A 24,330-nucleotide genomic window follows, 5' to 3' on the forward strand; every position below is an offset into this window, starting at 1 on the left:
TGTTGGCTCCAGTGGTAGCAATTCAGTGTCTAATAAGTGACCTCAACGGTGCTGATCCATGAAGACTTCTTCTAATCCATTTGGTAATTAGGAAAACTCCTTGTGTAAAGGGGTCAATCACTCCTAACCCGCTTTTCTTTTTGGTTGAATACAATGTGACCATGAAGCAATAGCATGTCCCATTTTATTATTCCATCTTCCCCACAAGAACCTTCTAATCAATTGTGTTTGTTGAAATATATCTATTTTTCGAAGGGAGCCAACAAGATGAAATGTAGACATGGTTGGCTATGAGAATTTAATTAGCAATTTGAATAGAACCAACCATTGAGAGAAATGTGTTTAACCAATGTTCAATCTTCCTTTTTAATTTGAGCATGAACCATTTCAACATTTCAAACAAGGAGACTCCTATCATAAATGGGATGCCAAGGTTTCTTGAGATCACACCATGATAGTTGAATTTCCATTGGGAGGGAATCTAAGAGGGTGATTGATCACCTAAAGTCATCCAAAATTTAGTTTTATTAGGAGAAATTAGAGAACCAGAAGAAGCATAGTATAAGTCTAAGATTTCAAGAGTTAGTTGAGCTCCTCTTGAGAATTTTGAAAATAATAAGATATCATCAACAAAATGAGAATTTGAAGCCACTTCATCACCTGATAGAGAAATCCCATGGATAATTTTCTTTTATTTAATATGATGTAGAAGATATCCAAGGGAATTAGCAATGAGCACATAAAACAAGGGGGCTAAGGAACAACCTTGTCTTATTGATGTTGAAATGTTGATATTTTTTAGGGATTCCAAATTCAATATTTCAACATGAAAATCATTTGAGCTCAACCACTTGAATAATTTTATTTATTTAGCATGCAATATTTTTATTTATTCATTTTACTTTATTTTTTTAATTCTTTATTTAACATTGTAATGCATAAATATTTATTTTTAATAATTATGGTTCAGTTAAATTATTATTATTTATTTAATGGTTGCTATAATCAAAATATAGTATAAATAGCAAGCACCTTGTAATGAATTGATTCATTAGTAGATGGTACTTGCATACTTACACACATTATAGTGCTTATAGTTTTCTTCAAACATTTAAAAATATTATATGTGATTCTAGCAACTTTTCGTTCAAATATATTATCTCTAGTACTTTTGGAAATATGAGCAAGATCAAATTGAAAGTCATCTTAATATTATGATGCAAATGTGATATAGATCCATAATGATCTTTATTTATATATCAACAATTACTTCAAAAAAATATTGTATTCACCAGAAATCCATTCAATGATTTAAGTGTTACTACAAAAATATTCTAAACTTTTGTAGACAAATGCATCGAATAGAATGATGTTAATGAGAAATGTGAACCTAGGAATATACAATCTGAACAAGTTAAAAAAAAAAAACTATATATCCCATCTTGTGGAATAAGGAAGAAAAGTATTTCACTTTTACATAAACTAATTTTGTTTTACCAATTTTCATATTACTTACATATTAATGTTTAGAACTAGATTATTGTTTGTACATCAAGCTTTTCACAAACATTTTTTTTTATATTTATGAACAAAGTGATTTTTTTTAAAAAATATGTCCTTTCTTCATGTAAATATACAAGATTTCTATTAGATGTAGGCCATTTCAAAATCATGTGCAATAGATTAAATATTTGCAAACATTAAATTATATAATCTTGATTTATCATAACAATTAAACTAGTACAATAATATGCTAGGTGAAGCCACCAATAATATGCTTTTGTCTTCAAGAAGGAGAATACTCCAAAAAGTCAGCCTTAGCAAAAAACAAAGTCATGTACACATGTTTATAACAATCAAAAGATTTCATTATTAAATTTTAAAGTAGAACAAATAATCCACAAGTAATAGACAAAATAGCCAATGAAAATTTGTCTCAAAAGATAACTACTAATTTCCATTTAAATTTCAACATTGTAATATTTTAAATAAGGATAATTATTTTATAGATGTATCCCTTTATATTGTCAGGGCCTTCATCTATGGAAACACAATTTTTATCTTGACTTAGCATAACAATTAAACTATATATAATAACATGTTGGGTGAAGCCAAAAGTGATTAATGTGTTTTTGTCTTCAATAAAGAGAACACACCAAAAACCTTCTTGTACACAAATTTATAACAATCAAAGGACTTCCTTATTAAATTTAAAAGTAGTACAAATAATTCACTAGTAGAAAAATAACCAATGAGAATTTGTCTAAAAAGCTAACTACTAATTTCTATTTAAATTTCAACATTGTAATATTTTAAATAAGGATAATTACTTATAGAAAAAAAATATAACTCGCCTTTTATAGATGTATCCCTTTATAGTGTCAGGTCCTTCATATATGGAAACACAATTTTTATCTTGATTTAGCATAACAATTAAACTATATACAATAATATGTTGGGTGAAACCACCAATAATGTGTTTTTGTCTTCAATAAGGAGAATGCACCAAAAAGCCTTCCTTAGAAAAAATAAAGTCCTGTACACATATTTATAACAATCAAAAGATTTCATTATTAAATTTAAAAGTAGTACAAATAATCCACAAGTAACAAACAAAATAACCAATGAGAATTTTTCTAAAAAGCTAACTACTAATTTCTATTTAAATTTTAATATTGTAATATTAAATAAGGATAATTACTCCATAGAAAAAAAATTATAACTCACCTTTTATAGTGTCATGTCCTTCATCCATGGAAACATAATTGTTATCCTGACTTAGCATACCAATTAAACTATATACAATAATATGCTGGGTGAAGCCACCAATAATGTGTTTTTGTCTTCAGTAAGGAGAATACACCATAAAGCCTTCCTTAGCAAAAATAAAGTCCTATACACATATTTATAACAATCAGAAGATTTAATTATTAAATTTAGAAGTTGTACAAATAATCCACAAGTAATAGACAAAATAACCAATGAGAATTTGTCTAAAAAGCTAAGTACTAATTTCTATTTAAATTTTAACATTATAATATTTTAAATAAGGATAATTACTTTATAGAAAAAAAATATAACTCACCTTTTATAGATGTATCCCTTTATAGTACCAGGTCCTTCGTCTATGAAAGCACAATTTTTATCTTGATTTAGCATAACAATTAAACTATATACAATAATATGCTGGGTGAAGCCACCAATAATGTGTTTTTTGCCTTCAATAAGGAGAATACACCAAAAACCGTTCCTTAGCAAAAGTAAATTCATGTACACATATTTATAACAATAAAAGGATTTCATTATTAAATTTAAAAGTGGTACAAATAATCCACATGTAATAGACAAAATAACCAATGAGGATTTGTCTAAAAATCTATGTACTAATTTCTATTTAAATTTGAACTTTGTAATATTTTAAATAAGGACAATTACTTCAAAGAAAAAAATAATAACTTACCTTTTATAGATGTAGCCCTTTATAGTGTCAAGTCCTTCATCCATGGAAACACAATTTTTAGGATTGCATCAACTTTATTGAAATATTTCCTTCTCCAACTCATTTTTATCAAGATCAATGACACTATTCCTCCAAATGCTACTCCATATGACAATCCTAATGCTATTCCATACAAAGGATATTTAGTGCTTTTCTTTTCTTTGTTAATTGAAACTTCAGGAGGACGAGGAATATATTGTGGCCAAGAACAATTTTTGGGTAGGGGACAACCCCATAAATTAGGATTTCCTGAATAAGAGGATTTTGCAAATGTACTCATCTGTGTTCCTTGGGGTATACTTCCTGAGAGGTGGTTGTTTGATAAATTTAGGAAACCTAAAGAGCTAAGAGATGTAAACTCCATAGGGATTTTTCCAAAAAAATTATTTCTTGAAAGGTCTAATGACTCTAGCTGACCCATTTCTCCCAAACTACTTGGAATGGTCCCATTCAAATTGTTCATTGAAAGGTTCAAAAACCTTAACCCCTTTAAATTCCCGAAATCAAAAGGAATTCCTCCCTCCAATTCATTGTTTGATAGATCTATGGCTGTGAGAGTGGAAAGAATATATGTGTAGTGCTCTTCTATACCCTTTGAAGTCATATCCAATCCATCCCGATATGTTTGCTCATCATAAAAAGTGGACAATACAATACCATTTTGGTCTTCTATTGTCATTGCTTGCAATGATACAATTGTGTGTGGAATTAAACCTGAGAAATGATTGGAAGAAAGGAGCAAGATCTGAAGGTGTATTAGTTGGCCTATGGCTGAAGGAATATTCCCTGTAAAATTGTTTTCCTTCATCACCAATACTCTTAGACTGTAAAAATTTCCAATTGTTGGTGGCATTTCACCTCCAAAAAAGTTGTTCCCAATATCAAGAACCTGTAAAAATGAACAATTTGATATTGAAGGTGGAAAAGATCCAATCAGGATATTACCATGAACAACTAATGAGTTTAATTGCCATAGTCTACTAAATTCATATGGTAAGCTTCCCTTCAAACTGTTGTTTCCCAAATTTAAGACAGTGAGAGAAGAGCAATTGGACAAGCTTGCAGGGATCATTCCACTTATTTTGTTGTTTGCAAGATTTAAAAACAGGAGTTGAAATAATTTTCCCAGGCTATAAGGAATATTGCCAGTAAATAAATTGTTTGCAAGATTTAATATTTGGAGTTGAGATAATTTGCCCAGGCTTGAAGGAATCTTGCCACTGAATAAATTGTCATTAAGCAACAACATTGAAATACTGGAAGGCCATATTGATGGGATGCATCCACTCAGTCCATTTCTTGACACATCTAACCTTGAAAGTTGTGTACATATTGAAAGATTTGAGGATAGGCTTCCTTCTAGATGATTTCCTGAGAGATTTAAATATTGCAACTGAGGACTGGTTTCCCATAGCCAAGAGGGAATTACACCCACAAGACTAGCATTTGTTAATTCCAAGCTTCCAAGTGAGAATTGTGTTGAGATCCAAGGTGGAAATTCACCATCAATTGTACATGACATTAAAAACAACTCAGATAATTGAAAGGATGGAATCCAGATTGTGCTAATATTTAGCACACAATCAGATAAAGACAAAGAACTTAACCTTGTAAGCTTGTGAAAGAAATTTTCTGAAATCAACTGGTGGTGATTTAGTGACAGGCCTAATACAACTAAAGAAGGTGGAAGTGAGGAAGAAGAGATGGTTTCATTGAAACGATTGCTAACACCATCCAACACCTCGAGTGAAGAAAGATTGCCTAAGGAATCTGGAATGTTCCCCCTCAGTTCATTGTTAGAAAGATATAAGTTTCTCAACAAAGAGAGACTTCCAAGAGAAGCAGGTATGCTTCCACTAAGCTGGTTGCGAGAAAGGTCAAGTTCAGTTAAAGAAGAAAGGCTTCCAAGAGAAGCAGGTATGCTTCCACTAAGCTGGTTGCAAGAAAGGTCAAGTTCAGTTAAAGAAGAAAGGCTTCCAAGAGAAGCAGGTATGCTTCCACTAAGCTGGTTGCGAGAAAGGTAAAGTTCAGTTAAAGAAGAAAGGCTTCCAAGAGAAGCAGGTATGCTTCCACTAAGCTGGTTGCGAGAAAGGTCAAGTTCAGTTAAAGAAGAAAGGCTTCCAAGAGAAGCAGGTATGCTTCCACTAAGCTGGTTGTCAGAAAGGTAAAGTTCAGTTAATGAAGAAAGGCTTCCAAGAGAAGTAGGTATGCTTCCACTAAGCTGGTTGCAAGGAAGGTCAAGTTCAGTTAAAGAAGAAAGGCTTCCAAGAGAAGCAGGTATGCTTCCACTAAGCTGGTTGTCAGAAAGGTAAAGTTCAGTTAATGAAGAAAGGCTTCCAAGAGAAGTAGGTATGCTTCCACTAAGCTGGTTGCGAGAAAGGTCAAGTTCAGTTAAAGAAGAAAGGCTTCCAAGAGAAGCAGGTATGCTTCCACTAAGGTGGTTGTCAGAAAGGTAAAGTTCAGTTAATGAAGAAAGGCTTCCAAGAGAAGTAGGTATGCTTCCACTAAGTGGGTTGTTAGAAAGGTCAAGTTCAGTTAATGAAGAAAGATTGCCAAGGCAGGAGGGTATGCTTCCATTGAAGATATTAAATGAGAGATGAAGATATGTAAGACGGGTGAGAGAACAAACGAAAGGGGGAATCATCCCAGTAAAGCTATTTCCAGATAAACCTAAATAGCGAATATAAGAGAGATTTCTCAAACAGGGAGGAATGACAGTACCTGTTATTGCTACTCCAGATAATCTCAGTGATGTGAGAAAACGAAGTTGGCACAGGCTCTCAGATATCACGCCTTCAGCAAAGAGATAGCTTATGTCAAGAGAGACAACGTGGTTGGTGTGATTGTCACAGGAGATGCCTGTCCAGTTGGTGCAACAGTCTGTTCCATTCACCCACGAAGTCAGATTGACCCGTGATGAAGTCAGTGAAATATTGAGGGCATCTTTGAAACGAAGGAGAGCCTGGGATTCATGGGAAAGACAGCTGGTCGAGAGTAATGGATGGGAAAAAGAAGAGCGTGGAGAGAGGAAAAGGAAGACAAGCAAAAGAGACATGAAAACTAAAAACAGCTTGTGTGAAGGGATGGCCATTCTATTTGGGATGCAGGAAAACGCAGATTGTGGTTTGTTATTGTTTGGGTGGGAAAGGCTCTTCTTATACTTCCTGCCGGTCAACGGGTCAATGATTTAGCAATTAACCAAACGTCTTTAATAAGTTTGTGTCATTACCTTGCACTTGCACTTGCACTTTCTGCAAATTTAAAATAATTTTAAACTTCACGACTTTCGGCTGTTTCGGAGAAAAGCGTTTTCTCGAGAAGCAGAAAAGCGGTCATGATTAATTCTAATTCACGTAACCGTTAGTTTGATGCCTACAAATTAACATATGGAAACTTCAAGAATGTGATCTTTAGAGGTGATTAAAATATGGAAACTTCAAGAATGTAACCATGTCTTTTATATAAAGAAACTTCTTATATTTCTCATTAAGCTCACTACCTATTAATTAATAATAAGATTTACATATTTTTAATAAATAGATAAAAAAAATAGGTTGTAAATCTAACTAGTGATATAAAATAGATTTTAAGTTTTTAACATACATTTTCTAAATATTTGGTTAGAGTATATGCAATTTAGAATTCATTAAATATAAATTTTTTAAATTTGTAAAGGTTTATATTTGAAGATCATAATAATATATTGTTATTATTTACTTATATTGAAGATGTTTCTTTTATGAAAGCAAGCAACTTTACTTTGAGTGATCAATGACACAAAACTTAGAAAGAGGATGTAATGCATCACCATCTAACATATGGATTTTATTTTCAATCACTATTTGTTTTTTTAATTTGCTAGATTTTTCATAAAGATGAGTACAAATATGATCAACATGAGGAAAATAACAATAAGATTCTGCCTTTATTTTGCTTGTCACATGCAACTTTGATATAAGTAGTAAAGTAAGTACAAAACACATTTGTATTGGCACATTTTTTTAAAAACCACTAATTAACACTCACAAATATACTCAGCCAACCCCTCTTTTCACTTCAATAGCTAACTTAACCAAGTAACTAAACATCCACAACAAACAAAACTCTAAACACTTTTCCTATCTAATTATTTTCACGAAACCATGACAAATTTTTATTTATGATTAATATTTAATTATATATTATACATTATTTTTTTATCAAAATAGTCTACAGAATAGATGCATCTTTATGTAAAAGATGAACTTGTCCTTTAATTTTTTTCTGTTGATAATGGAATGGTGCACCCTTTTTCCTACCTAATGCGAAACACGGAAGTGGTGTACCATAGCGTTGCGGACAATATTATGCATATGAGCTGTAGAAGTAACTTAAAAATTGACTACAACGACCAACATTAAAATTGACTGGACGTGTCCTCGCTTTGAATTTAATAGACTCCTGAAAGTAACCTTACTATCTCTTCCAGGCGAGTTTTCATCTTAGAGGGACGAAATAAGGGTGAAATTCTGCTTACTTAAGCAGATTAGGAAGGGAATAAAGCACATATTATTCTATTGTCTCGTCCACCTTGTAGACACAAATGGGCAAGTTCCTAGCTTACTAAAAACAAATAGTTTAATATTAGATGTTAATTTTACTTCATAGAAATATGAAAAACAGATATTTACTTTTGGGTTTGGATGACCTCTAAATTATAATGGATTGTTTGATCATTAAAAAAAATTAGGTCTAATAGAATGTAATATTATACATGATTGTAAAAAGATTAAATTGAGTTGTTTCAAAGAAACACCATCCAAAGACTAGTCAAACCACAAGTGTCAAACCACAAACAATTTCATCTTATCTCATGTAATACATATCGACGTTTTAGGTGTCCATACGTCAATTATCAACCCTCTATCATGGTGTTCATTATAGGGGCTCAAATGAGTAGACAATGTATGGCATATGCTCATTTCAGAGACCTTACTCACTTCAAATAACTTATAGTAATGAAAGAGTTGTAGTTCGATTAGTAAGAATAATATTATGTTCATCATACCATCCACCAAGATTCAAATCCCTCAAAAGTGAGATTTAACCAAGCTTGATCCTAGGAGATCTTTAGCCCCTACTTGTGGTAGCTTAGGCAAATGACAACTTTTTCTTTAGACACATACTTCAATATATAAATGCAGGGGTATTGATATCTAAGCAATCTAGTTGTTGAACCACTAAGAAAAAACTCTTAATAGATTCATTTCATGTTTTTACTTAGTACATTAAGCCAATATTTTGAGATATATCAAACTTGATATAAATTGTAGAAAATGGTAAAGGTAATTTTGCTAATAGCTTATTCTTATATGATAAAGGGGATAGGGTGTTTAGAGAGAGAGGAAGTCATGCAGTTCTACGAGTCTTTCAAAATGAAGAATAACATTTGAAAAAGGGGATCAACTAAGAAGGATTTGTTCAAGGATAAGAAGAGTGAGGTTATGTATTGCTCCTTAGACTATTTTGGTTTCAAACTATCTTGATGCAACTTTACTCCTTTAATTCATTACTTTTTAGCCTTCATTTTCCTTATCTCGACTCCTTTCCTGATTGTTATTTTAATTCAACCATAGATTTATTTGTTCCATACTACTCTTTGATGTTTGTTTGGGATTTTCATTATTTTACCTTTCACATTTCATTAAAAAATGCATAAAACCTTTAAATAGTAATTAATGCAGACACAGAGGAAGGTTTTAGAGATAGGACTATCAAACCATGTAGCCTAGATTTACACACGACAAAAATATCTTAACACCATGAAATATCATCGATTCATATAGTAGAATGATTATAGAATTTTTATTTTCTTTCTAAGTATAAATTACAGATTGGCCACAAGCCACCACAAGCTAATTGCAAGCTTACATGAAAATATGGAATTCAGGATAAGACTCTTGTTACTAACTCACTAACTTGTTGACTCCTAACTTGCTTAGTGACTACTATCTCTCTAGCTTCCTGACTACTTTCTCTTATATGGAATAGATGTTTAGATATTCATTCTAAGCCTTAGCAATTATTTGTGTCAATTAAAAGGTGCCCCAACACTTGATGCTTCATGAAATGTGTAGGTTGACTTAATCTTGATGATGAAGCTCAAAGAACTAATAAATTAGGCTAGGGTCCCATTTGGAAGTTTCATTGGTCACTATCTATTGTGTGATATGTTAGATTTTATGTTGGAAGGTACAAAAAGGTTTTGCATGTGTCACTTGATAAACTGTATGATATTTTATTTGTACTATGATCTTTTTTTAGTGATATATTTCTAAAAATTGACCCAAATGCCTTGATACTTAAATATGTTGTTCAAATGGTGTCATATATGTTTGGTTTTTTGTTCCAAGCCAAATGATTGTAACACAATAGATCACATTAAAGTTTTTTGGGATGCGCCTGCATCAAACACCCAAGGTTATTTGATAAGTGAGTCGTTCACTTTACCAATTGTGGATAAAATCCAAGGCATTCCATCTCTACTTGTGAAACCCATGATGAGTCTTCTACTAGTATTCCTCTCTCCTTCACTAGGTATTCCATGTACCATCAATTTTTGGTATTATGCTCAACTTTGTTGTCCAACATCTATTCTATCTACTCTTGTTGGTATTGTGGTAGTTGCTCCTTGAAAAAAACTTCTATATTGCCTCTTCTTAAATGTCTCTCATCATACTAATGAATATCTACAATGTTTAATATGGGTGATATGTCAATTACATTTGGTAACTTAACTTCATGCATGTTACTTGAGTCAAAAAATTTAAAAATTCTTCATGGACCAAACTTCTTTATCTTGAGTTTGTTGTATATGCCTAGTAGGAATCTCTCCTTCTTGAGATATATCTTAAATTCATCACCAACTAGGAACTCTTTGTGTCTCCTTCTCTCATGTACTTAACCTTTGCATTTGTTATTCATTGTCTATAAGTGTTTCCCAACTTCAATATGAATTGTAATTTTTCATTTAGTTTCTAAATTCCTCTACTGAACTACACTCCTTTTTCCTTCTATATTGGTAAATTTGAGTTTCGCAACTCTTGTGGGGTGCACCCCAATCAAAATCTCAAATGGTTTTCTCCTTGTACTCATGTTTATTGAGTTATTGTATGCAAAATTTTCTTGTGTTAGGATCATGTCCCAATTTTCTATCTTGTCTCCTACCAGACATCTCAACAAGTTGCTCAAACATTAATATACTACCTTCGTTTGTCCATTAGTTTGTGGGTGAAATCTAGAACTAAACTTTATATATTTCTTCTTCTTTTTCATAATATCCTCCATAAATATTTTTAAAATGGTGTTTCAACCTTACAATTATATAGGGTTACTATTTATAGTAAGTTTCCATTTGAGTGCAAATTGATCCTATTGGTAAACAAATTTTTCACTGTGATTGATTCTCCAAAACTGACATTATTTTCCCAAAGAGAAGTGACAATCATTCCAATATTTGGAGAGATTATTATGAAATAGCATGATTCCTCTATTTTTGAGAGGAGCAACTCTCTCGTATGATGGTGTTTTTATGGGTTTTGTGTGCGTTTAACTTGAAAGTATTAAAGGAGACAAGACAAAACTAAAGGAAGATGAATAACAAAATCCCTACTAGCAAACCTACAAATATTGAATATGATTTCACAACTGATAATAATTGCAAAGGTATTTTCATGATAAAGTATGTTTTTTTATGCAATGACAATGAAAGAAGCATGAAATATCTCAACATATGAAGAGATGAGTAACTCCAACACATTCAAATCAAGATACCAAATCTTAAATATACTTAATAAGATCAATTGCATGGATTATAAGAAATTCAATAGATGTGATTTTTTCACGTAGACAAAAGATATCGCCAACTTGACATACAAAAAATTAGTAATAATAACTTGAAAATTAATCTAGAACATTTGAGCTAAAGAAATTCTTTATTGTTTCCATGGAATTATGCAAACTCAAGAACCCTTCTATACAAAGTGTAAACACAAAAGCCGTCAATGTATCTCTCTAAGAATTTTTGCAAAATTTCTCCTCTATAAAAGTCCCCTTTACATTTTAATTAGCATTGTATTTATATGCTAGCTCTTTGATAACTAACTTGTAATCACTTTTTGTAACTACCTAAGTAATCACTTTTCATAACTACCTAAGTAATTATTTCTCGCAACTACCTTAGTAATTACTACTCATAACTATCTAAGTAATCGGTTTTTATAACTACTTGTTGGGAACAAGTTAGGATTTACCTAACTTTTCTATAAATTGGGTCAAAATTATAACTCTTAATTACAATAAGTGACATTAGTCAGTTTTACAAAATGATAATTTAAAATTTGTAACTAAAGAAGAGTGTATTATTGGTTTTTTTGCGATGAGCAGTGTGTCTCTTCCTAATCCATGAGTCATGCATTCAAAATCAAGGTCTATCAATGAACAACCTATCCTTAATGGATCCTCACCTTGACAAAAATTTGAATCTCCATGCTCTGTTAAGTTTGATCACTAAATTTAACTCTTTTATCGCAAATATAGGAAATCTTCTCACTTAGGGTTAGGATTATAGGATCTAGGCAGTGTCCCATTACTTTTCTCACAAATTTAGTTTCTCCTAGTACTCCATCGACACCTCCAATTGCACTTACTATCTCATTCACTCAGTGCAAGTTACCTTCAATGATCTCATCTTCAAACATCCTCATTGTCTAAAATTTATACTTTAGATTATGCATCTGGACTTGCTTGATCTTTAGATCTCCTTCATAAATCTTGCTTAACTTATCCCAAATTTCCTCTATATATTTGTAACCCATGACCTTCAATAACTCTAAGTCACTCAAACTACTAACAATTGCATTTCTTTCCTTGGCATTATTCTCATGCTCATTGATCTCATCCGAAGTAGATGGACTAGTATAACTACTATTAATAATATCCCATATTTTGGGTGATGGAGAATTCAAATAATATTCCATATGTGCTTTCCAAAAGGAATAATTTGTGCCATCAAACTTTGGTACTTTGTAACTATCCTCCTATAAGATTTACTTAGAAGAACCTTGCTCTAATACCAATTGTTTAACACACCACAAGCCTAAGAAGGGGGGTGAAATATTCTTATCAAAGTCCTTTTAAATTTCTTTAGTAATAAATACTTATCAATTATCATTAACCAACTAAACATCAATGAAAGATGAAACAATAAACAACAAACACTAAACACATGAACACTAAAATTTTACATGGGAAATTCAATGTGGGAAAACCCGTAGTGATAATCACACTCACAATATAAGTAATTGAATACAATGTTTTAGGCACAAGGCCAAGGAAGCTCACTAGTCTTGATTTGGACTTGTAGGATAAGGCACACAACCTTAGGGAAAGATACAGTGGACATACATTATTGAGATTCATGATCCTAAAGCAAGATATAGATCTACCAAGCTACCAAAAGGACTCGATACTTTTTGAAAAACATTGAGAAAAGATGAATTGAATCTAAGTAGGATCTCCTTATCATAAATACATCACAAGTTGATATATTCACACTTTTTCCTTCAACACATGTACTTCTACATCACCCTCAACCAATCCACACCTCAATTCACACACTTGCACATCTATATAGATCAACTTATTCATCGACACACTCAAATGCATCGGTCACAGACAATCATAAATTACACAACGTCAACTACAATGAAGTATTTCACTAAATGTGGTCCACTCTAGGAGATAAAGGGGACCGCAATACATCACAACATGTCTTCCTAAGTTAATTCCAACAAACTACACACACCAACACATCCTTCAAAGTCAACATCAAATGTAACATGTAGATAAACAATAAAGCACACTAGCCAATCATCCCAAAATAATTTTCTACTGCAAATAACTTAATATGTACCTTCACATGCCCCAATAAAACCCATAACAACACGTTAACTCAACCTCCAATCAATATCCAGACCAAAAGAGTATGATCCAAATAACATAAACCAACTGAGTTGGCTAGAGACCAATACAATAGATAGCACCAAACAATAAAACAACATAACTTTAGTTGCAGAGAAAACCAACACTTGAGTTTTTAACTATAGCATTCCATGAGCAATAAGAACATGCCCTCCAAGCCAAAAAACTTGAACTAACACTGCAGAGTGATGCAGAGCACTCTTTGGACTAGTCTTAATAAATAACCTCACTATTAACAAACTACAACAATCAACTTCAACATTCAAAGGACTAAGGACCTAAAAATATAATACTGCAACATCCACAAAAAATAGGCATTAAATCCAAAACTGCAATTCATCATCTTCAAAAGTAGAGGAATGGAAAGAATTCTCCCATTAGGACTTTAAATACTCTTTCTTGTGTATTTCAACTTCCTTTATTGCCACCTTTTAGAAACACCACATACTCACTCAATATTACAACTAGACATGATAACAACATTTGAACTCTCATTTTCAGATCATACAATACCAATTAATAATTAGATCAACGTTAATGACCACAATTTTACTAAGAACACAACTAAGCAACTACAACTGCCTCTTTACCTATGTCATTAATACACACAAGTGTGACATTAATGACAACACCATGCAAATTGTAAATTGTAGACATCTATAATACTCCTTTAATTAAATAAATATTTATTATTTATTTATTTTATATTTTATAATGTCTTGGAGGCCCCTGTTTATCGTCTCTCACAAAGACAAGGTTGCGAGGTGCCCCTTAAGTTGTTGCACTTTTGAGTTTAAGGAGACTCCAAGTGTGGGACTGATTTTTCTACCATTGGACATTGACCTTATGAATAGCCCATTTTTGGTGTGTCTTCTTTTGTGATAAGATCAATGGAAATTTGGGCTTTGAAGATTGTAGGCCATACTCTTGTTATCATTAATCACACAACAACCATTATGTCTTCTTTTTTGCAATGTTTTCTTGCCACAATGATCATCAAAGAATTAGATTTGGTCACATTCAATACCGAAAAAACAAATTTATACTTGGACAGGCATTAGGCAAAAAAAACTTCCCCAAAAATGTGTCTCTAAGACTTTTTGTTGCATTTGTGGCACTTTCCATCACATCTCTGAGACATCTTGTTGCGTATGTGGCACATCTTGTTGTGTTTTCGATATCTATTGTCATGTCTATTTTTATGCAAAAATACATATTTGGACATTATTATTGTGTGTTTAGATCTTAAAAACACATTTGTGACATATATCATCGCATCCCTAGTATCTTTCTACGTATTTGATTAAAGAGATTGACAGAGTTTCCCAACTAATTCATTAGGATTCCTAGTCAGTCAACCATTAGGTCACCATTTCTACCTTCTCATTTTTAGTGCTTTCAAACCCCCATTCATCCAAAACACCAACCTTGCGAGAAGTTAAAAGTTATATTCTTGTCCTCACTATCTTGCATCAAACTTTGATATCACCAAGTGGTCTCTTCCTTAGATCTATCATCTTCAAGTAGGACACCATTATAGTCTCTTGAGTTAGGATACCTTACCTTGGAATTTGTCATGTTACGAGAAGTCATATCTTGCTTGAGTTATCGATTCATGGATATCTATCATAATCCTAATTCTATCATCATTTGGAATTTCATTTTAGGACCTTTACAAGGAAAACTCCTGACTTTTGGTCATTATCATATATTTGCCCCATCATTACCCCTTGGTCATCTTTCCATTCCCTCAAGTCAAACTTGGATCTTATATGATTGAAACTAGTGCCCAAAGACTCAAAAGAGAATCCTAGGAAGCTTAAAGATCTCAAGACATGGATACTTATGCTTATGATGAATAAGAGTTTTACAACACTAGGAATTTCAAAATCTATAGTAGTGAGCAAGATTCAGATGATGAGTCCAACTCAAAATTCAACAAGTTGCTTGAGACAATCTTACGCAAGGATCCACAATTGTATTTCTTAATGATTTCTCAAGATGGTGTCAAGTTACCTCCTAATTTTGATGTGTCTCGACTTTTGGAGGTCAACCAAGATAGTGTTGATGCTAGTTAAAATAGACATAGAGATACCCAAGTGTTTGAATCACCTTCATGCCTTTTGCAAAAAACTAGACATCCATATCCAAATGCGTATTTGATGAACTCATGAGCAATATCATACTAGTGACCTTCATAGTTGAAGAACTACCAATACACGTATTAATGACCAACACTAAGATCGACATCATGATACAAACCAAGGTCAGGTTTGTGTTCGTACTTTCACTTATTAACCTCATGTTTCATTAAAGGAGAATCAACATGGTCATATCCAAGGTTAATGTCTCGTGGTCATGGTCCCACTAGACAACCTGATGTTTTATTTGATGATCAAAACCAAGGTCATGTTTCTAATACCCATCATAATCACATTCATGATTCTCACACTCATTCAAGGTTCTTTAATCAATACCAAGGTCATATTCTAGGTGGTTAATATAAAAATTGCATTCCTCCTCCATCACCTCCAAAAGACCCATATAGTTACATTCCTCCACCCAGTACCCAATATCCTAGTTATGTACCTCCTCTCGCTAGTCATTACAACACCTTCATTACACCTCCCAATGATATTTGCAACAACAAGTGAAGGAATTACAACAATAAATGGATAGTATGCATACTCTTCTTAAGAACTACATGCTTCAAAATATTTTTCCTTATCCCTTTGATAGGAATATACCCATACCACCCTTTCCCTCTAATTTTGATGTGCCTAAATTTAACAAGTACAAGGGAAAGGGTGATCCTAAGAAACATATTAGAGAATTATTCAGTGCTTGTATATAGGTTTCTCATGAAGATTCCTACCTAATTCACCTCTTCCCTCATAGTCTAGGGGGACAAGCTATGGAGTGATTTTCATGATTACCTCCTGGGATTAGTTCTTGGGGTGACTTGGCTAAGAATTTCATTCAACACTTCTCCTAAAAAACTAAGTATGAGGTCTCAATGACAACTTTATATACCACATACTTCTAGTGCATGACATACACATATATTGACAACTATAGACTATTTTACTAAATGGGTTGAGGCCATTCCGGTATGAAAGACATCCTCAGAAGGTTGTTTGTAACTTTTTGAAAGAGAACGTCCTGGTTCGATTTGGGGTCCTGCTAAAAATTGTGGCTGACAATGCTACTAATTTCTCTTCTATCGAGATTTCTTTACTTTTCTATGATCATGGAATCTCTCTTGCTCACTCTGATTATTATCCTCAGGGAAATGGTCAAGCTGAATCCAGTAATAAAAACCTCATAAATATCATGAAAAAAATTAGTGAGTGAAAACTTCAAGGATTGGCATAAAAAGTTGTATGAATCCCTTTGGGTTGATCGTACATAGCCAAAGCGGGCTATCGGGATGTCACCATTTGAACTGGTCTATGGTGTAGGCACTCAGGTAGCACTTCCTTTGGAACTGGCAACTACTAAGTTACAAACTGTCATTGAAGACGCTTATTTTCAAAATTCTTTGGAAAAGCGGATTATGCATTTGATGAGAATTGATCAAGAAAGGGATAAATTAGTGGACCGGGTAACAGAGCACCAGATGAGGGTGAAGAGGATATTTGACAAGCGGGCCAAGCCACGAAAATTCATGCTAGGCGATCAAGTACTGCTCTAGGAAAGAAGAAGGGAACCCAAAGGGGCACATGCAAAGTTTGAATCGCTCTGGAAAGGACCATTCTTGATTCATGAGGTAAAAGGACCAAATTCATTTAAACTTGCATATCAAGATGGTACTGCTCTTCCTCTGACATATAATGGTCAGGATTTGAAGTTATATCAATTGTAAACGAGTGTCCCTCATGGTTTTGTATATAGTGTTCTGGTTGTTTGGCAGTTGTGTGTCTTTTCTGTTTTTGTTTCTGTTTGGGTCTTTAAATAAAGTCTGCTTGCGAAACCAGAGATTTTGGAGTTCATTTCTAGTTCCTTCACAGTCCTAGTCCCTAGTCAGAGCCAATGTTATCCCCCCTGCAATTTTCCCTTTTGAATGTTCATACTTGCGGGTTGTCTTATTGTGCCTTTATTCTCGTCGGGTCTTTTGTTCTCCTTCGTACTTGAACCATTGAACTCTTTCTTAAAAGTTCAATAGGTTCAAAGTTCAAAGCGCGTTTTAGGAAAAAAAATCATTTGTGGTCTTTTTCTTCGTGAGAGCAAGCACACTTTTGTTTTATGTCTTGAGCTTTGAACCCGTGAACCTTAATTGGTTCAAGGTTCAAAATGTCTTTTGTAAGTCGCGGCAATGTATTGTTGTATAACGAGCGATGTCTATATATTTTAAGTTAAGTTTCTGACCTTGAACTTTGAACCAAATCTCAAGCGGTTCAAATGGTTCAAGGCTTCTGCTTAATAATCATTGTTGATGCTCATTCTCGGTATTGTTGTGTGCAGCTCATTCATTGTTGTACTTCCTAAATGAACTTGAACCGCTGAACTTTTTGTCAAATGGTTCAAGGTTCATGAGTTCATTTCAAAACTAACTCTAAGGCATTTGATGATAATGAAAGTGGAGCAACAAGAAGGAATATTCCCAACATTCAGTAGTTTTAAAATTCTAAATATGGAAAGTAATCATGAGTGCACCAACTACTTGTGCGGAGGTGATAGATAATTAATAAGGTGTCATATTTTAGTCATTTCACTATTACTTCACATGCATGAGTAAATCATTATGAAGCATGTGTGGCTTTATAGATATTTTCTCATTTGATCAAAAGGAATGTATGAATTTATTTCCATAGTTTGTAAGGGTTGCGACTATCATACTTGAGCAAATTGGAGGCGCCGAAGGTAAAACCGGCTCTGATTTCCTGAGGAAGTTTCCAGTTTTCATGGTGGTAATGGGTAAGTTCAGATGACTCTTCCTAAGCTGTGTTTCTTTAAGTTCTAAAGATTTATCAGTATAGGAATAAAATCTCTAAATTGTTGGAGTAGAATTTTGCCTTGTTTTAGAATTTCTTGGTTAGAAGTATAGATAGGCAGTATGAGGCCAATATTGTTGAAGCTTGGTCGGACCTCGTGTCTAGTGAGCATATTATTAGAGCTAAAAGATACTTCCTTGGTTCATGTTGATTTAGGGGATTTCTTTGAAAGAGGCAAGAACCCTCAAATCGGTTCAATGATGGAGAAAATAGTGAAAAGCGGTCTTGTTGAAGTCGCTGCATTTCCGCTTGTCGCACCATGTCCAGATTTGGTGATGGCTTGCATGAATAGGTATGACACAGAGAACAGATGCATCAGAACTAGTCATGGTGAGCTTCTAGTCAATATCAACAAAGAAACAATAATGGTGGCAATGGGAATTGCGCACAAGGACGAATACGAAGACTTGACAATTGGGAACTCGTACGCCTATTTCTCGAAAAAGAAGAGTAAGTACATGAGTGTAATTGCTAGGAATTGGCTCCTAAAAGTTCAAAAAGGAGGGTCATGGCTGCCAAAGCCCTTGACTAGAGAGAATTTCATCACAGAAGTGCGGGATATTGTGATACTTCTGAACAGGGTGAAGGGAAACTCACATTCTTTCTACTGGGAGGATTGGATGTACTTTTTCATCCAGGTGGTGTTATCTGGTGACAGGTATCTCGATTGGTCTCAGGTAATTGTAGAAAGACTTCATGAAGGATTGAGTAACTTTGTGGGAATGTCAGGTTTTTATATGTCTTCTTATCTTTTCTACATACTAGCTTGTACAAGGGATTGACCAAGTTTTCCTAATGAACCTTGGGTAGATGGGATGAGGGTGTATAATTATTATCCCTTATTACAGCAGCAGAGACATGTCGAGAAAATTGACAGATGGAATGGGGTCTTCGTGGGAAAACTTGCTTTTGAGCTCCAGGGGGATGTGAACAGGAGAATGTCTATTGAAGCAATGGAGTTCATAAGCATATACGATAGTTTCTTTATTCAATTTCCTAGGTTTACTTACCTACGGGTAGGTGGTTTTGAGGGTCAACCATTCAAGCTGTCTAGGTATGCCTTCAACAACTATGTACTTATAGAGGTGAGCAAGCAGCTAGCTTACATTGATAAAAGATTGGGAACAAAGGGTGAGTCTGGAATTGTATTCCTTGTTGAACTCGGATACTATAGTTGTAAATCTATATCTAACGCCCTGAACCTGGAATTAGAATTCAAGAGGATAAACATGTAGCCATATATGGCAAGGCAAAAGTTTGATAGTAGAGGTTATGCCAATGAAAACCTAAATGTAGATAATCATTTTTTCCATGAGCCTCAGTTGGAGGATTACTAGGAGAATTGCAATGATGAATATGAGGTAAGGAAAAGATTGTGGTCAAGGTTCACTTTGCAACAAAAAATTACCATGAAGCTTTCGATTAATATATCTGGATTATTAGAAGATACAGGGGAAGATGTCCTAGATCCTGAGTTCGACACAGAGGTTCAAGGAAAACCAATTCCAGAAATTGATTGGAATAAAAAGGAGGATGGCAGTATTCAAGCTAGAACTTTCAATGTTGTGAGAAGAACAGAAAGATGGTTGAGAAACCAAAAGTTTAAGGAGGGATTTCACCTGTCCTCGCGTGAACTAAGAATTGATTCACACATTGTGACTCAATCTCCCATTTCTTCCACTAATGAAATTGTTAATGTTGCAGGTGTTTCAAGACCTATTGTTGAGAAAATCCAACCTAGGAGATCAAAGAAGTCACCATGAGGTCTCACAGTTGCTCGGGTAACTCGGTCTAAGAGTAAGAAGAAGAGTAGGGAGCCCATTTTGAAATAGGTTGTTGTTGACCTAGACCCTAGTGAAGAGATAGAGGAAACAATGGATCCACAAGACCTGGATGAACGTGAGATTTGGAAATGGACACGAGCAAGGAAGAGGAAATCTGACAAAACCCCATGAACACCTTGATTATTGTCACTTCACCCGATATACAAAAAACTCCACCACCTAAAGAGCCTGCAAACGCACCATGATGGTTGGAAGTTGTTGTTGGAAAGAAATGGAGTCTAGTGCTGATTACAATCCCTATGGAGGACATGGTCAGTAGATGTTTGGGAAAGGCGTCAAAGCCGAAGAAACTCAAGATGCGGACAATGCTTGAAGTAGATGAAGCAATAGGTCATTGGACGGCCGAGATAGCCCAACCAATTCCAAGGAAAGATGTAGATAAATCTACTGAGGAGGATTTTACAGTTGAAAAGATAGATTTGGGAGTTGCTTCACATGCTGTGGATGTTAAGCATTTGGAATCATCCACAAAAAGGATAATTTCAAGAACGTGGAAGGATGAAAAAGACAAAAGGGAATTGAAGCAAGTTGTTACTCAAACGATTGAGTATATCAATGCCATCCATAATCCAAACCCCCAACCTTTGTTATAGATACCAGTATCATTTGATCCCAAATCCCCGGCTAACCAGAAGATGTTGGACCAGGTTCAAAGGAACAGAGTAGTTACAGAAATGTTCAATAAATGGTTGGATCTTATAATGCAACAGGGATCAGATTATATCGTTAATCTGGTGAAAGTCTATAAAGATGCCAAAACTGTGAGCAAAGAATTAGAGCTAGAGACGGTGGCTTGGGAGAAAGAAAGGATCAAATGGGTGGCGGTCCCTGCGCAAATGAATGATATACAAAAATATGGGGTGATGAAGTTCCTGGCCAAAAAACCAGTAGAAAATTTGGATGATAATGTATTGTATGTATCAAGGAAGAATGTGGAATGGTGCAACTCAATCATCAAACAAGGTCATGAAGAGTACACCAAATTGCTCAGAGGATTGACAAAATTGATTGATACAATCCAGAAGGATCTCAAGTGCATTGACATCCAGCTTATGAAAGACGATGCCAAGATAATTGAGGTAGCTGTGGATATGACTAAGATTTTTCAGGAAAGAATTCAATTCATTCAAACAACAAAATCTTTGACCATGGATGACTTCTCAAAGGTGGCCAGAATCGAATCGATGCTCATAGTTTTCTCAGATCATTTGGAGGTACACAAGGAAAAAGTGGCACAAGTGAACATGGATAAGGAGGTGTGGAAGCAAAGAATTTAGCACATTGGTCTTCCTTATTTTCAGGTCATCTTGAACTTCTCGGTGGCACACTTGGAATGGTGTGGCTCTGCGGCAAAGGAGGACATATCCATAACCTCTTCTGCCATAGTGGAAGCATAGTTAATCTAAAAATGAGGTGTCAGTCTCACAGTGGCTGTTGATTTAGTTTTCTTTTCTATTATAGTAAACGATTTCTTTAACTTTGGTTAAAGTAAAGTGTAATTTTTTAATGTAAAAACTATGAGCTTGGAGGCTACTTAAGCTGAAAAGCTTGTCTTTGTAATGGTTCCAAAAAACTGTGACTTTTCGTGCATTAGATAATATTTTGGTTTTTCTATGAATTGTCTGAAAACAGAATGGCTGATTATCAATAAAGTGCTATGTTATGCAGTCTTTGAATCTGTGTGTTTGAAGATTAGTAATCTTTCTTGAGAAAATTGCTATAAGCATGATATCATTCTAAGATCAGTGATCTCTGTGTTTTTCTCAATTCATGGTTATCATTAGTTATTAGAAGACTCATACATATTGATTTGCTTGATCCTTCTTGCCTTGTGAGGCACAAGAGAGTATCGATTAGCCTTCAGTATTGTTGAGCTTCTGCTATAATTTGAATTTATACAGTGAGCATGTTTATGAATCAGAGTCTGTGAGCTCTCATTAAATTCTTTAAAAGAAATTCTTTGCTCTTAGTTTGGAGGCATTTATTTGTGTTGATGGATGAATGTTGAAGCCTTTCAATGCTTTCTGGTAAAAAGTATTAGCATTTCATTTATATAATAAATTCATTGCAAATCATACAAGGAGTTGCCCTCTAATGCAGAGGTTGAATTTTAATCAATTCATCCAACTACAATGGTAGTTTGTTTCCTTTATAAAGGGTGAAACAAAGTTATATTTTTGCTTAAGGAAGATAATTATTAAGATTTTAGGAAAGGGACAAATCTGTTTACCAACAATATGAATGCTTAGGATCATAGGTTCATTTGTCTTTCATTTCTAATTGTCACTAACATTGCTAACATTTGAACTTCTGTCTTGTGCATCCTTTCTAGCATGCATCAGTAACAACCTGTTAGGGTAAGGTCACTCTATGAGGTACCGTGCCAAAACTTGCTTCATCCTCTAATCAGTATAATTTTATTGAGAAAATTGGAAAGGTACCAACCCATATATCCATTCTTGATCTTTTATGTATATCCCCTTCAGATAAGGCTATCCTAGATAAAACATTACAAGAAACTTTTGTACCTACCAACCTAAATGTGGATCAGTTTCAAGCCATGGTGGGACACTTATCTTCACCCCATCACCTTACCTTTATTGAACAAGATGATTCATATCCTCAACAACTTCACAATTCACCCCTCCATATTGAAACTTTTTTTCGTAAGCATCGAATGAAGAGAGTCCTTATAGATGGAGGAGTAGATCTAAAAATTTGTACCTTGAAAGTAATTCTAGCATTAGGATTCTCTAAAGAGGCTATAGATTCAAAGAAAAAGATAATCAAATCTTGTGATGATGAAAAGTGCAAGCTCATGTCCAAAGGAACAGTTACCTTAACAATCACAGTTGGTCCAATGGTAAAAGATGTGGTTTGCCAAGTTTTAGACCTTGATCGAGCACCTATAGCATACTCTTGGATCATCCTTGGATCCATGAGCTATGTGAGTAATTCCTTCTATGTACCATCAATGTATCAAATTCCCGCACAACGACATAGAAGCTATCATTCTTGTTGATGCAAATCCATATCTCTATTGCAAAAACATTCATCCTAAGCCCAAAGTTACAATGCCTATAAATCAAGAAGCCAATTCATCTTCATCTTATATCAATCCTACATCATTAAAAGCTTCTACTTCCAAGAAACCTGATATCAAGGCTAAGGTTGAACATACAAAGGAATGGTAGAATATAGCTTACAACAATCCATGTATCTTAGACAAATTATGGAATCCCCTAAGACTTATGGAAGACCACAATCATCAAAATCTATGACAATTGTTACTTTTAAATGGGATCCCACAATTTTTACCAGACATGGAGAAATGGAAGATGAAAAACTTTTTAAAATTCTATTTAAGGACCCAAAGGAACAACCAAATCGAGAGAATATTAAGATACCTCTTGAAAATTATGGAAATGACTTCAAATTCCTACAAAAAATGGGATATGATGGTAAAGGTCTTATTGGCTTGAGAAATCAAGGAATTGTGGAAACTATCCAACCTTAATAAGTACCCAAGAAACAAAGGGACAAAGGACTAGGATAGAACCTAAGTTGAGATTGTGTGCTCCCTCTATTTGGACACTAATTTGATACTATACTTGAAACATATTGTCCATCAAAAGTTTCCAATGAATGGGAATGGGGCTCAGATATGTCATCTAGTGACTATGATCTTGAGAAAACTTTCAAAGAGTCGAGAGATCCTACTTTTGAAGAAAATTTTTGAGTTGGACAAGCATCAGTCATGCCAAGAACAAATCAAAATTATTCAACACCCCAAGATGAGGACCTCAAACCCTCTAGGTCTCGAGGCTAAAGGTCTAAACCACGAAAGGTGATAACTCCCAATACGACATCCTTCTAGTAGTGTTGTTTAAACTATCTCCACAATTGAAACTAATGAGGAGAGTACCAGAGATGATCTTGATGACACCATTGGCATATATGAAGACTCATGCAT

The 24,330-nt window shown here is 34.1% G+C and overlaps 1 protein-coding gene and 1 long non-coding RNA gene across 2 annotated transcripts; both read right to left on the bottom strand.

Moving 5' to 3' along the window:
* Positions 1 to 2,357: 2,357 nt before the first annotated feature.
* On the bottom strand, positions 2,358 to 3,313 carry LOC131860472 (uncharacterized). Its single transcript, XR_009359567.1, has 3 exons — positions 3,086 to 3,313; positions 2,728 to 2,893; positions 2,358 to 2,536 (listed from the first exon to the last, which is right to left on the bottom strand). It is a non-coding gene; the product is annotated as an uncharacterized LOC131860472 (long non-coding RNA).
* Positions 3,314 to 3,466: 153 nt separating this feature from the next.
* LOC131068169 (probable leucine-rich repeat receptor-like protein kinase At1g35710) lies at positions 3,467 to 6,617 on the bottom strand. Its single transcript, XM_059214878.1, has one exon. It carries the CDS (start codon positions 6,588 to 6,590, stop codon positions 3,480 to 3,482), a length of 3,111 nt encoding a protein of 1,036 aa, XP_059070861.1. The 5' UTR covers positions 6,591 to 6,617; the 3' UTR covers positions 3,467 to 3,479.
* Between the last annotated feature and the right edge of the window lie 17,713 nt (positions 6,618 to 24,330).

This window comes from Cryptomeria japonica, unplaced genomic scaffold, assembly GCF_030272615.1.
Source record: "Cryptomeria japonica unplaced genomic scaffold, Sugi_1.0 HiC_scaffold_14, whole genome shotgun sequence".
NCBI lineage: Eukaryota > Viridiplantae > Streptophyta > Pinopsida > Cupressales > Cupressaceae > Cryptomeria > Cryptomeria japonica.